At 35.6% G+C, this 16290-nt stretch overlaps 1 protein-coding gene across 1 annotated transcript in view; it reads left to right on the forward strand.

Annotated features, from left to right (window-relative positions):
* Positions 1–16290, forward strand: part of PRKDC (protein kinase, DNA-activated, catalytic polypeptide) — a 212101-nt gene that overhangs the window by 155417 nt on the left and 40394 nt on the right. The window contains exons 67-68 of the mRNA XM_004680043.2: positions 942–1053; positions 10032–10221. Of these exons, the coding sequence (XP_004680100.1) occupies positions 942–1053; positions 10032–10221 (302 nt within the window). The remainder of the gene's footprint in view (positions 1–941; positions 1054–10031; positions 10222–16290) is intronic.

A 16290-nucleotide genomic window follows, 5' to 3' on the forward strand; every position in this document is an offset into this window, starting at 1 on the left:
ACATACCTTAATTGTAGATCTGCTTTTCAAATTTTGTACTAAATTAACAATAATTATGCTAGAAACTTTTAAGAGTACCAATAAAACTTGGTGTTAGTATCTATCAATATAATTGTTCTATATTTTAAATTAGAATTATTTTTCAATTATTTATTATTAGTGATATATAGTTAAGTGCAGTCTTCTTTACAGGAGCTATGGTCTCTATTTTTTCACATTTATCAGGTTTTTAAATAGTCTTATGAATAGATTACTCATTTTACAGAGACTTAGAGAAATTAAATAACATGCCTAAGTTAATATGTGAAAGATTTAGATTTTTAAACCCCTATTATGTTGTTTAAGCTTGTGTTTTTAACCACTGCTTTCATCAACAGAAAGAAATAAAGCTGAAACATTAAACACTAGCTATATGAATTTTAAATTTCTTGAGGATTATTGAGTCTATTTTTTCACAATCCTTGAGGCCAGATTGTTTATATTTTAATACCTATGTTACCTTGTGCACATACCAGGGCCTCAGGCAGTATTCCATAGTTAAAAACCATAAGTGAATTTCCTGTTCTAGTGGTATTCACATGAATGGTAGAAACAAAGATGACAAGTAGGTCTATGCTAATCAAATCATATTTTGCTATTTAAACAGTTGGCTGCAATCCTATGAAAAAAAACTCAGTTTCCAGTGATTTTGGAATTGTGGGTTAAAGGTTGTAGACCTGCCTGTACTATATGTAAAAGTTGTATGTATTTATTTCCTCATCTTTATAGCCTTAAATAAATGAGCTGAATGTCAGAATGTATTATATTGTGCTGTAAAGGAAGAAACAGTTTAATTTGGATAAGGGATTTGAATTGTTTCTACTTACTAAGGGTGTTCTAAGTTTGGAAGTTGATCTTATCTTTAAATTGTGAAGTTAGTGATCCTCTAACATTACTTTTAGGTAATTTGTCATCTCAAGTACCCCTTAAAAGACTTCTGAATACATGGACAAACAGATACCCAGATGCTAAAATGGACCCAATGAACATCTGGGATGATATCATCACTAATAGGTAAGATGTGATCCTTTTGAGTTAAATATCCATTCTTCTGAAACTGCCAGAAAGACTTATCTTCCAATTATGGTTTAGAAAATCTGGATTTTGAATCTAGTGTAGATATCATTCAACTTGCCAGTTCCCCACTGTTCTAACAAAATTCTCCATGTTAGCAGTCTACCTCTTGTCCCCAATTGTCCCCTGTGAGGAATTGCGGCCCACTCACTTGGATTCATCTTGATCATGAACATGTTGTCACAGTGAGAGAAGGCAGTAGTGAAGTGGAGGCAGCAACCATCTGTTATATCTCAGAGCTAAGTGTTAGGTAGTAAACTGGCAGCAAAGAACATACGCTTAATGATTTATTCTTCTCTTACTATAATTTGGATTTTGGACACTCCGGCCTCCTGTGTCCCAACTCAGTTGCATAATTGTATATATCATGTTTCAGGTCTGAGATCATTTTCATATTCTTTTCTCTTTCTCGCCTTAACCCTCATAATGGAGAAGGCCTATGTAATCATTTATTTCGGAGAAGCAATAGAATCAGAGAGGTTGTGAATTATTTTGTGCAAATATGCTCAATAAATAGGACTCATAGACTGTGACTGCTTGTGTGGTATTGTTTCCATTATATGCTATTTATCTGTAGGTTTCTTTAAATTTAATTTTTATACTTTTTTTTTTAAAGATTTATTTATTCATTCAGAACTGGGGTACAGGCCAGAGATGCGGAGGGTGAGAGGATTCACCAGGGACGGAGTGGGGAGCAGAACAGGCAGATCGACGAAGTACACTGCTGAGAGGAGCAGCAGGCGGGTCAGGAGAGGTCTTCTGCGCCATGTGGATCTCCTCCGGGGCAGGCCGGGATCGAACTCATGCGGAAGTGGCTTAGGCTTCTTAGTGCTGTGCTTTAAGCCCCTGCGCCACCAGGGATGGCCCATAACTTTTATACTTTTTTATACTGCTTTTTATGTTCTATTTTGAACTAAATTTTTATTTATAGAAAAATTGCCAGAAATATAGAAGTCTCTTGTGTACCTTTCACCCAGTTAACCTTTTGACAGACTGCCATATTAACTTTTTTCTCTGCTTCCACACATTTATTTCCTAAACCACTTTAGCATAAGTTGCATACATACATATTTTTCTTTATCACTGTACATATCTTAAGGAAAAGAAAATCTCTTATTTAACTGTAGAATAACAACTTTGCTGTTTTCACTTTTTTTTTAAAATTTTTTAAAAAGATTTATTCATACAGAACTGGGGTACAGGCCAGAGATGTGGGGGGTGAGAGGATTCACCAGGGACAGGGTGGGGAGCAGAACAGGCAGATCTGTGAAATACACTGCTGAGGGGAGCAGCGGGTGGGTCAGGAGAGGTCTGCTGCGCCACGTGGTCACCTCTGGCAGGCGGGCATCGAACTCATGTGGAAGTGGCGTAAGCCCCATAGTGCAGTGCTTTAACCCGCTGTGTCGCTGTGTCACTTTTTTTTTTTTAAAGATTTTTATTTATGCATGCAGAATTGGGGTATAGGCCAGAAGTACAGGGGCAGTGAGAGGATTCACCAGAGACAGTGGGGAGAAGCACAGGCCGACTGATGAAGATCACTGCTGAGGGTAGCAGCGGGCTGGCCAGGAGAGGTTTGCCGTGCCATGTAGATCACCTCTGGGGCAGGCGGGGATTGAACTCAGGGTGAAGTGTCTTTAGCTTCTAGTGCTGTGTTTTAACCCACTGTGCCACCAGGGAGGGCCGCTGTTTTCACTTTTAATCTATAGCCCTAATTTCATTTTTTTTGAATATTTATTTTATTTATACATACAAACTAGGGTACAGGCCAGAGTGCAGGGGATGAGGGGCTTCACCAGAGACAGAGTGGGGAACAGAATAGGCAGATTGAAGTACACTGTTGAGGGGAGCAGCAGGCAGGTCAGGAGAGATCTGCTGCACCATGTGGGTCACCCCCCCTGGCCAGGGATCAAACTGGGTATGCAGTGACTGCAATAGCTTCATACTGCTGCCCTTTAACCCATTGTGCCACCAGGGAGGGCCCCCAATTTCATTTTTATTAGTTTCCCTTTAATGTTCATAAAAACTTTTTCTCCTTGTAAGACAGGATCTAGTTTAGAGTCATATACTGCCTTTAATTGATATCTTTTCAATCTCCTTTAATCTGGGACAGTTCTTCAGTCACTTTTCCTGACATTGACACTTTTGAGGAATTTTCTCAGCTTGGATTTATTTATATACCCTCATGATTAGGTTGATTGATTGACACATCCTTAGACAAGTCTTAAGTTTTCTTCCCAGAGTATCATGTCTGTAGCAGAGTTGTCTGTCTGCTTTTTGCTGATGATAACAACTTTGCCTGGTTAAAATACTGTCTGATGTTTCTAGTATATAATGTTCCTGTTTTTTCTTTTTCTTTTGGCAACTAACAAGTAATTTGGGACATGCTTTGAGACATGACTATATCCTATATCTCATGAGACTTATCCTCTGTGTATCTCTGAATGACTTTTGGCCCAAACTAGTATTGACAATAGCGGTTGTTGTTAAGGTATGGATTTTTAGCTCAAACATGTCTTCTATATCAGTCTACATTTTATTGTAAAGAAGTCCCTTCCTTACACCCTGAACCTACTTGTTTTCTTATTACTTAAATTTTATTTCCTAACAGAGATTCATGTATTTCAATTTAATTTGATGGAATATAATCCATTGTTGTTCTTATTTATTTCGTGTTCAAATTGTCTCACATTTGGTTAGTGAGAGTTCTTTCAAGCTGATTCTCTAGGTTCATCTTACACAATTATTCTTTTTCTTCTAGAAATTTTACCATTTTAATTTTTACATTTACATCTATGATCCTATGGATGATACCTTTGTAGATGGTGTTTGTGGTATGCCAGTTTTCCATATCTACTTATCTAATTGCCATTTGTTTAAAAATCTTATGGAATTGAACTACCTGAATTTCATATTTTGATTGAATTATGAATTTTATAATTAAGTTGACTTCTTTTTTAAAAAACCAATGACCAGCCCTCCCTAGTGGCGCAGCGGGTTAAAGCACAGCACTGAGAAGCTTAAGCCACTTCCGCATGAGTTCGATCCCCGCCTGCCCTGGAGGAGATCCACATGCCGTGGCAGACCTCTCCTGACCCGCCCACTGCTCCCCTCAGCAGTGTACTTCGTTGATCTGCCTGTTCTGCTCCCTGCTCTGTCTCTGGTGAATCCTCTCACCCTCCACATCTCTGGTCTGTACCCCAGTTCTGTGTGAATAAATAAATAAATCTTTAAAAAAAAAAAAACAATGACCACAGGTTTGTAAGGATAGAAACATTTTTGAATGCTTTCTTCTGTTCCTTGATTTATCTCTTTTCATAGTATCAAATGTCTTCATACTGTTGCTTTATAGTAAGTCTTGAGACTTACTATAATGACATTTTTAATGAATGTCTTTTTTTAGGTTACTTTGATTTAAACATGTATTATAGAATCTTATTATCAATTTCTACCTCCCCAACAAAAACAAAACCTGAATTTTATTGGAATTTCTAAAAACTTTTTATTTTTTTTTACATCATTCTTCCTTTTGTGCATTTTTTCATCTCAGTTGCAATCCCCATGGGTTTCCCACCAACAATTCACCTGTATGCCATCACCGCAGTCCAGTTCATTCTTCCTACTCCAGTTCTGATTCCATTCTCTCTTCAACCCCCCATAAAATGTCTCTGGTTTATAGTTGTTCGTTGTTTTCATTTTCTCTCTCTCTGTCCCCTCCCCCCGCCCATCCCCTATGCTCCTGGGAATTTTTATTGATCATAGATTAACATCAGGGAATTATCAGCTTAACAATATACAGTGATACAATACAAGCCTATAATGTGTCTATTTTTGTAAGCTCTCTTTAGTTTAAATTATTTATAGTTCTTAAATGAGAACATTTTGGATATTTTTTTATTACATTTATTTCTCAAGATTTAATGATTTTTGACCATATGTGGGTCTCCCCTTTTCAATTGTATCTTACAAATATTTGCTGCTCAAAACAAAACTTTCCAAATGGTTTGTTTTGTTTAGTCATGAATGTTTTGTCAAATGCTTTTTCTGTCAAGTGCTTTTTCTGCATCTACTCATTGATCATATTCTTTTTCTTCTCTGTTGTGCATGTCTGCTGGGTGTGTTTGGTCTATACTGTGCTCCCACATTCATTCTTTGGAATATGTGTTGAGATTGGAATATTGTTGAGAGTAGCATATTAATATCCTCAACTATTACTATATTGTTTATATTTTTTAAAGATTTACTTTATTTATTCATACAAGAACTGGGGTGTAATCCAGATATGCCGGGGGTGAGAGGATTCATCAGAGACAGAGTGGTGAGCAGAACAGCAGATGCACTGAAATACACTGCTAAGGGGAGCAGCAGGTGAGACAGGAGAGGTCTGCTGCACCATGTGGGTTAGCTCTTGGCTGGGTATTGCACTCATGCAATGGCTGGCAGTAGCTTGGTAGCACTGAGACTTAAGCCACTGTGCCACCAGGGAGGCCCATATGTTGCTGTTTATTTTTTCCTTGTAGTTGCAGTTAGGTTCTCCAATATTTGGTGTATGAATACTTAAATTGTTATATTTTCTAGAGGGGTTAAATCATTTATCATCATCAGATGAACTCCTTTTTACAATTATTAGCTAAAAGTCTATTTGTCAACCTGAAATTTAGAACTGATTTTTTTAAATCATTAGATTGAAATATGTTCTGCTATCTTTCACTCTGTGTGTATATTAAAGCTGAAATGAGCCTGTTGTAAGCACCATATTGTTGTATTCTTTTTATTTTAATCTGTCCAACCATTCTGTATTTTTATTGGATAATTTAATCCTTTTATGTTTAAAATAATAATTGATACATAAGGACTTACTGTTGTCATTTCTTATCTTGTTCTCTTCTTTTGTGATTTGATGACTTTTTTCACAGGTTAACTCTGACTTCTTTGCTAGGATTTTTGGTGTACCACTACAGGTTTTTCCTTTGTGGTTGGTCTGAGGACATAAAATGGTCTTATAATTGTTAACACTATGTTTTAAACCGATAACATTTTAACCATCATAGCATTCCTAAGCTTAAAGCTTTTATACCCTTCCTCACGGTTTAGGTTATTGTTAAAATTTATACATTTTATGTTGTATGTTCAGTAACAGACAGTTGTAAGTATGGATTTTTAAATATGTTAATTATTTAGCTCTAAACTAGTCTATAAGTGAATTTACACATCATTACTATATATATGAGAATCTGACCTTGATTTTATGTATTATATACTTGGTATGTGGAGTTTTTTGTTTTGTTTTGGTTATTAATGTTGGCCTCTAATTTGTTTGGAGGTATTTTTAATTTTTTTAGAGGAGTTTGAGCAGGATAGGGTATTGGTTCATCTTTGAAGATCTGTAGAACTGACTTATGATGTCATCTGGTCCTGGACTTTAGTATTTTGGAAGAGTTTGATAACTGTTAGAAATTCTTTCTGCTTGGTTTGTTGAGATTTTCTAGTTTTTTCCCTGTTCAACTTTGGATGATTGTATATATAAATCTAAGAATTTGTCCATTTCCTGTAAGTTGTTGCATTTGTTGGAATATATATCTTCATAGTTCTTTGTTCACTTGCATCTGCAATTATACTGAATCCATTTGATCTATCTCATTTTCCTAACTTTTTCAGTAACTATTCATCTCCTGTATTTCATTTTTATATTTTGAATTTCAATTATTACCTTATCGAGAGCTTTATTTTCTACCTTCTATTCATTAATTTTTTTTTAAAGATTTATTTATTTGTGCATACAGAACTGGGGTACAGGCCAGAGGCTCAGGGACAGTGAGAGGCTTCACCAGAGACAGAGTGGGGAACAGAACAGGCAGATCGACGAAGTACACTGCTGAGGGGAGCAGCGGGCGGGTCAGGAGAGGTCTGCCACACCATGTGGTCACCTCCAGGGCAGGCGGGAATCGAACTCATGCGGAGGCGGCTTTAGATTCTCAGTGTAGTGCTTTAATCCGCTGCGCCACCTGGGAGGGCCCACTATTCATTAATTTTTATTTCTAAGGACTTCCATTTGTTTTTCTGAGTTTTCTTGTTATATTCTATTTTTTTGAATTTCCTTATCAGGGTTTTAAACTCATTATTTGGTAGGGAGAACATATCTTCCATGTCTTTGAAGTTGGTTTCTGGGTGTTTTTTCACTCTGTTTCATTGCTCCCCTATGGACTTGTTTGGCCTTTTGTTGTGTTCTTGTCTCTCCATTATTTGTTTTTGGAGTTATATTATTGTAACTGGAGCTTCTACTTGGCTCCTTCACTGACAAGGGTCCACCTAGCTTACAAGTCTGGGTCTGGGTAGGTGTGCTGAGTCTGTTGAGTTATTTAATTTTCATTCCTAATGAATATTTGCTTTGGATGTAGAATATGGGTAGATTTCTCCCTTTGCCCTCACTCTATCATTTATCCTGTAAGTCATTCAAGGCAAGGATGTAATTATTAGTAAATTGTTTTTACCCTTTACATATAATTTTTCCAGTCTGATTTCAAGATTTTTTTTTTTCTTTGTGGTTATGGCGTTTTGTTTATCATGTAGCTGTTTGTTTTTTGTTTTAATTTTTCATTGTGAGTTTACTGAGCTTCTTGAATCTGTGTATTTGTCATTTTTCCTAAATTTTTTCTCTAATTATTATCTTGTCTTTGTTGTGTTTCAGTTTATACCTTTGACACTATCAGTTTCCTAAACTTTGTTCATTTTTTTTCACTATCTCTTTATTCAGATGCTTCATTTTATACTATTTCTTTACTAAAACATCTATACTTAAAGTTATGTTTTGTGCATCTTATATTTTCTGTCTTATGGAATAGAGTATTGGTACTTTTGCAATACATGAATGATCGTAGAGTTGACATCTGTGATCATCTTTTCTCTGAGAATGGATTTATTTTCACGGTTCTTTGTATATCAGTTATTTTTGAGATCTTGAGATCTTTGTATATCAGTTATTTACAAGATCATTATCTTATAAAGATTATATTTATTTTTTTAATTCTGGAGACTGTAGATTATTTTCTTTAGCAAGTTATTAACCCTGTTAGATTTGAATAGTAGACTGTAGACTATATTGCCTTCATTGGGTCAAATTGCAGTTCATTTTTCAAGTATTTCTTTCATTGCTTGAAGTCTTTATATATATATATGTATATGTGTATGTATGTATTTATTTATGTCTCAAGGAGGTAGGCTGAGCCTTGTAGCTTCATCCATAGATTTAGACTCCTTTTCTGGCTCTCTCAAGAATTCTCCCTTGCATCCTCCCTAGTGGCGCGTTGGGTTGGAGCACCGCACTGCGAAGCTAAGCAGAATTGTGACCACTTCGCTGCGAGTTCAATCCCTTCCCGGGAGGTCCACATGGCGTGGCAGACTTCTCCAGTCTCGCCCGCTGCTCCCCTCATCAGTGTACTTCGTCGATCTGCCTGTTCTGCTCCCACTCTGTTTCTGTTGAATCCTCTCACTGCCCCTGTACCTCTGGCCTTACCCCATTTCTGTATGCATAAATAAATCTTAAAAGCAAACAAAAAGATTTCTCCCTTAATCTTTCATCTGCCAAGGTTTCTCCCAGGTTTATCTGGGCATAATATAGCAGATTTCTATCAGAATCTTAGTCTCTTAGGCTGTCACAGCTCTCTTTAACTGTAGCTGGGTTAATGGCAAACTGGAAGAAAAAAGAAAAGTAACAGGAAACTCATCCCATGCAGTACATTTACAGTTTTTTACCTCTTGCACATATATTCTTGGTTTTTTTCCTTACTCACATTTTTTGGGTGGCTGTGTTTTGAATTTTATCCAGAGATTCTAGTTGCTAATAGCAGAAGGATGATATATAGGGGCTCACAATGCTGTGCTAGAACCAGATCTCTGTTATTTTTTGAATAAAGAGCTTTTCTTAGCTTGCCAACCTCAGCCTGATAAAAATATGCCCTGTTCCCTAGATTCCCTCTAATTTTGTTTAGTTTATTCCTCGGTTAGTTCTTTATGTCCTCTACTTGCCTGCAATTGAGTACAGTTTTTAAGACCCAGGAAAAAGTCCATCTCATTTTGTGATTAAGTTGAGCTATCTCTGCTACTTGTCCTTTCTCCTTTCTGTGCCCGCTTGCTAATTTATACTTGCTATTAATATATAACATTTTTGTTTCATTCTTTAATCACTTCAAATAATTATTAAGTACCTATTTTTGTGATTTTTACTTGTTCTTATAAACTAAAAAGGGAGTATAAACATAGAAGCTAATAGAGGACTAGAAAGGCTTATATTTTTGGAATAACTAAAAAGAAAGAAAGATGTGTAGGACATGTGTGGCCACAGTACTTATATGAAAAGTGAAATTAGCTCCTGGATTAATAGCAAGTCACTTGAGTAGTGATGAGGGTGAATTTTATATGTAAAATCCTTTGTCAGTGTTCCTTACAAGGAGCACCTAATATTCAACATTATGATACAGACAAGAATGTCATAGCAGTTTATCCTTACCTTTTTAATATTCTCAGTGATTTTAACATATTTGCTGGTTTACATTTTTCACATTTGGAAATAGAATTTAAAATGGGAAATATAAAGAGAAAAAAAAAACGGCCTTTGACTCATTTCAGGGTGTGTTAATCATTAAGAGAGAAAATTGTTGGTTTAATAATTTTGTGGCAGTGAAGGTAATAAACAATATCTGGAAAATTCTATTGAAGTATCATTGGTGAGTTGGTCAATTAAAGTATGTATTAAATCTAATACCTAGACTATAAATTTACCATCCAAATAATGACAACATTTAACAACTATAGAGCTGCTGTCTGTGAAATTCTACTCTCTGCTATATAGTAATTTCCTACATGGCAAAGATTTCTTTTGTGACTCTCTGGTGTTAATTTTCACTTTTCCTTGTTTTCTGTAGATGTTTCTTTCTCAGCAAAATAGAAGAGAAACTTAATTTTTCTCCAGATGATCACAGTATGAGTGTAGATGGAGATGACATTTTCACTGACAGCATGGAAGTACAGGAGCAGGGAGAAAGCATGAATATTCTAATTAAAAGCTGCAAATTTTCCATGAAAATGAAGATGATAGAAAGTGCAAGAAAACAGGTAGTTACTGATTTATGTTCCTTTAATTTTTTAAATTACCATTTTAAACTTTTCCTTAAGTTTTGCAGCTTAAAGATAATAGAGTAGTATCTTTCCCTGTTTATAAGAAAGTGAACTTGAAGAAACATTATCAAGAAAACCTCCTAAGTTTATTATATTTTGTTCATCCCTGCAAGGTAATTATGTAATGTTCATTTAGAAGATAAATATGTGTAATCATCTTTAACAAAATGAAAACTTTCCTGTTAGTTACATAGTATATTTAAATTTAGTTTGTGAGTAGCTATAATTTAAGTAAATTATGACATATTTAAATATATATGCTTTACTTAAAAGTTTTATATAAAGCTTATTTAAATCATATTAAATCATATGAAAATGGGAAGTTATTCTTTTATTGATTCTATATTGATTGTTATAAAAGCAAAGAGAGTGACCCAGCCAGCCCAGCTACACCTGCAGTGAGGGAGCCTACCCAGGCCTGCCCATGGACCTAGTCACCATAGATGCCCTGTGATCACACCACATGCTGCTGTTTGCTCTGGAGAAAGCCCAAACTATTGTACATAACCTGGTAGAATCCCAGAATAGTAGGAAAGGAAGACCTGTGGTTAACACAGAGAAGCCCAACTAGAGCAGGGCAACCCTAAAGTAAACTGGAGAAAAAGAAAAATGCATATGGTCAAATAAGTCCTTGGAGAAACAGTACATTACAGAAAGAAAACTAATCCCCAGAAGCGAACAACTTACACATGAAAAGATTTTCTTCCTGCCAAATAATTCAGAATTACCATAATTGAGAAAATCAAAGAATTAGAAAAATATAAAGAAAACTCAGAAAAACAGATTAAAGATATACATGAAAAATCAGAAAAGAAAAATAGTACTATGAGAAACTACTATTATGAACAGAAAATAAAGTTTGAATAATTTCTATAAAGAATAAAATGGGGGCCCTCCCTGGTGGCGCAGCGGGTTAAAACACAGCACAAAGCTTAAGCCACTTCCGCATGAGTTCTATCCCCGCTTGCCCTGGAGGAGATCCACATGGCGCGGCAGACCTCTCCTGACCCGCCCGCTGCTCCCCTCAGCAGTGTACTTCGTCGATCTGCCTGTTCTGCACCCCGCTCTGTCTCTGGTGAATCCTCTCACCCTCTGCATCTCTGGCCTGTACCCCAGTTCTGTACGAATAAATAAATAAATCTTAAAAAAAAAGAATAAAATGGAATTGCAAGATGTCAATAATTAGATTAATGGCTAAGTTAAAAAATTCTGGAGGAAACCATGGAAGTAAATTAGACTAAATGAAAGAACTAATCAGTGATAGCTTAAGATACAGATATGAAAAGTACAAAGATGAACAAAGAAAGAGCAATACAAAGGGAAAATAATGACAGACACTTAAGTAATTGACAGACACTACATGGAAAGGAAATATAAGAATCATAGGAATTCCAGAAGAAGGGAGATAGAAAGGAACGGAAAATCTGTTTAAGGAAATAATTCAAGAAAGTTTCCCACACTTAAAGAAGAAAATGACCATGAAAATACAGGAAGCTAAAATAATATCAGACTACCTAATAATTCTACAGCAAGACACACAATCTTGGGAAATTTGCAATCATTAAAACTGGTCTCCAATCCTAAAACAGGTTTCATGTTTATATCAAAGAAATGAGTGAACATAATGAACTGAACAAGAAATTAAGTAAAACCTCAAAATGGAACAGAATGGTGTTAACAACCTTTCACATATCAACAGTAACTTAAAATGTCAATGAAATCAACTCATAAAAAAAAAAAGGATACAGAATATACTTGTGGATTTGGAAACAGAATCTAATCTTCTGATGCCTGTAGGACATGCACCTAAAACCAAAGATAAACATAGATTGAAAGTAAAGAGTTGGCAGGAACAGAGAAAGGCAGGAACAGCCATACTTATATGAGGCAACATAGACTTCCAGCTACAAAGTACGTAGGTGGACATTATGTAATGATCAAGGGGACAATATATGAGAAAGACATAACACACATACTCATCAACACACATACTCATTAAGTCAAGGGGCACCCAAGTATATTACACATTATATCATCTCTGAAAACAATCACTGGAGCAAACACATATGGTGTAGGAGATTTCCCACTCTGACCACTTTCAGTGGACAGATCAACAAGACAGAAAATAAATAAGGACATGATAGCCCTAAACAATGATCTAGACCAATTACAATTAACAGGCATTTATAAGACAGTATCTCACAAAAGCTGAATACAGATTTTTCCCAAGTGTATATGGATCATTTCCCAGGATTTACCATATATTGGATCATGAGACAACTATAAACAATTACATGAAGATTGAAATATATCAAGTGTCTTCTCTAACCATAAAGGTATCAAACTAGAAATCATTTACAAAAGGAAAGCAGAGTGAAATATTGTAATCATGGAGACAGAATAACACACCACTGAAAGACAACTGGATTAATGAGTAAATTAAAAATTACTGAAGTTAAAGAAAAATTAAAAAAATACCTTTAGGCAAATGATAATGAGTGCAGTACCTCCCAGAACATATGGAGCACAGCAAAAAGCAGAATTATATACTAAAACAGGTTCAATCAAGAAACAAGAAAGTACTCAAAGAAGTAACCTACTTTCTCACCTTGAGGAATTGCAAAAGAACCAAAAAAACCCCCAAGCCAATATAAGAAAAGAAATAATAAAAATTAAAGCAGAAATAAATAAAGAGCAGTAAAACCAAAAAGGTGGTTCTTGGGAAAAAATAATCTAGGCTTACCAAGGAAAAAGCTATTGGGAGAAAATTCACATAGGATCAAAACTGAGAGAGGAAACGATACATCAGACATGGCAGAAATACAGTTGATAATAAGAGATTACTATGAACTGTCATATGCAAATGAGTCCAATATTCTAGATGATAATGGACAAATTCTTAAAATTGTATCCAAGACTGAGTAAGTAAGAAATTAAAAACCTAAATAAATAAGTTACAAGCAAGGAAATTGAAACTAATCAAATCTCTTCAAAAACAAAAGCCCAGGACCAGATGGTTTCATAAGTAAGATCTACCAAACATTCAGGATGTTCACTCATACTGTTCAAACTGTTTCAAAAAATGGTGACAAAAGGAATACTTTCAAATATGTTTTATGAGGCCAACAAAGCACTAATACCAAAACCTAACAAAGATAAAACACAAAAAAGAAACCTTCATATCAGTCTTCCTAATTAACATAGATGCTAAATCCACAATAAAATCTTTTTTTTTTAAAAGATTTTATTTATTCATACAGAACTGGGGTACAGGCCAGAGATGTGGGGGGTGGGAGGATTCACCAGGGACAGAGTGGGGAGCAGAACAGGCAGATCAACAAAGTACACTGCTGAGGGGAGCAGCGGGCAGGTCAGGATAGGTCTGCCATGTCATGTGGATCTCCTCCGGGGTAGGTGGGGATCGAACTCATGCGGTAATGACTTAAGCTTCTTAGTGCAGTGCTTTAACCTGCTGCGCCACCAGGGAGGGCCCTCAATAACATTTTAGCAAATTGAATCCAGCAGTGTATCAAAAGATTGTACATAGTCACTAAGCAGGATTTATTTCAGAGAAACAAGGATGGCTTAACATTGAAAATCAATATAATTCACCACATCAACAAAAAGAAAGTTAAAAATCATAAAAGTGTATCAATAGATGCTGAGAAAAATAAGAGTATATCAGTAGATGCTGAGAAAACATTTGATGATGTTCAACATTTGTTAATGATAGCCCTTGAAAAACTTACGATAAAAAGGAACATATCTCAACATACTAAAAGCCATATATGACAACTCCACTTCTAGCATTATTTTTTAAAGATTTATTTATTTATTCATGCAGAACTGGGGTACAGGCCAGAGGTGCAGGGGTGGTGAGAGACTTCACCAGAGACAGAGTAGGGAACAGAACAGGCTGACTGAGGAAGTACACTGCTGAGGGGAGTAGCAGCTGGGTCAGGAGAGATTTGCGACGCCATGTGGGTCTCTTCAGGGCCTTGGGATCGAACTCATGCTGAAGTGGGTTTTAGTTTTTTAGTGCTGTGCTTTAACCCACTGCACCACCAAGGAGGGCCCTAGCATTTTTTTCTTTTTATAAAGATTTATTTATTTGTGCATACAGAACTGGGGTACAAGCCAGAGGCTCAGGGACATTGAGAAGCTTCACCAGAGACAGAGTGGGGAGCAGAACAGGCAGATAGATAAAGTACACTGCTGAGGGGAGCAGCGGGCGGGTCAGGAGAGGTCTGCCATGCCATGTAGTCACCTCGGGGCACTGGGGCAGGCGGGAATTGAACTCAAGCGGAAGTGGCTTTAGCTTCTTAGTGCAGCTTTAGCCCACTGTGCCACCAGAGAGGGCCTAGCATTATTACTATTTTTTTTTTTTTACTTATTTTTATTTTTTATTTTTATTTATTTTTTATAAGTTTATTTTTACATCATTTTGTACATTTGACCTAGCATTATTTTTAATGGTGAAAAACTATAGGCCTTCCCATTAAGATCTGGTATAAAACAAGGGTATCCACACTTACAACTATTATTCATCATAGTATTAGAAGTCCTAGCTAGAAGAATTAGTCAAGAGAAAGCTATATAAGGAATCCAAATTGAGAAAGAAGAAGTACCACTATTATTACTTGCAGATGATGTAATTATATAGAGAAAACCCTAAAAAAAAAGCACAGAAAAACTTAATAAAACAATAAACCGTTTCAGTAAAATGGCAGGTTAAAAAATCAACACACAAAAATCTTACATGCTGACAATCAGCATAAAGAGTAGAAGTGAAGCAGCTTAACAAAGGAGGTGAAGGATCTATTATTGGTGGGGGAAACTATAAAACATTTTTGAAAGAAGTAGACTAAAAAAAACAATGAAATGGAAAGATAGTCTGCTCATAGATTTGATGAATTATCATTTTCAAAATGGTTATTCTACAAAAGCAACTTTCAGATTAAATGCATTTATAATGAAATTCCAATTGTATTCTTCATTGAATTGTAACAAATACTTTTGAAATTTATGTTGAATCTCAAAAAGAATAGCCAAAACTTCCCAGATTAAGCAGTGGTGTGGGGGGGGGGCGGGGGAAATATAGTTACTTCAGACTTCAAATTATGCTAATATGTCATAATAGTTAAAACAGCATGGTACTAGAATAATATAAACATATTGAATAATTTTGAAAGCCCATAAATAAAACCAAACCTATATATGGACAACTAATCTATAACAAAGTATCAAAGAATTTACAGTGAAATAAGGAAAGCATTAATAAATGATGCTAGGAAAATTGCACTGCCATGTGGAGAAATATGAAACTAGACTACAATTCAATCATATTTTAAAAAGTCAGCTAAAGTGAGTAAAAGAATGGATATAAAACCATAAAACACACAGAAGAAAACATAGCTGAAACAATCTGTAACATAAACTTCAGAAAATCTTTGAGGACTCATCTCTAGAAGCAAGGAAGACTATAAAGCCTCATAGCTGGGACTACATCAATCTAAAAAGCTTCTGTACAGCAAAAGAGATGGTATCTAAAATGAAGAGACATCCTACTGAATGATAGAAAATATTTACACAGCATACATCTCTTAAGGGACTGATATCAAAAGAGGTCACACAACTCAACAATATAAATGAAGCAATTCAATAAAAAATGGTCGAAGAGGCACTTCTCTAAAGAAGAGATGGCAGACTTAACAGGACTATGAAAATATGTTCATCATCACATTATCAGAGAAATGCAAATCAGAACCATATGTCAATGCCATATGTCAAAAAGATGAGAAAAAAAGTTCTGGAAGTGTATAGAGAAAAAGGAACCCTCTTATATACTATTGGTGGAACTGTAGAGTGATCCAGTCACAGTGGAAAACTGTGGTTGTTCCTCAAACCACTAAAAGTGGATTTGCCATATGACTCATTTATTCCACCCTTACGACTCTAACCATATAATAACACAAATACACTATTTGAAAGGAAACCTGCACTCCT

The sequence above is a fragment of the Condylura cristata genome, unplaced genomic scaffold, assembly GCF_000260355.1.
Source record: "Condylura cristata isolate star-nosed mole 26May11 unplaced genomic scaffold, ConCri1.0 scaffold00009, whole genome shotgun sequence".
NCBI classification, from domain to species: domain Eukaryota; kingdom Metazoa; phylum Chordata; class Mammalia; order Eulipotyphla; family Talpidae; genus Condylura; species Condylura cristata.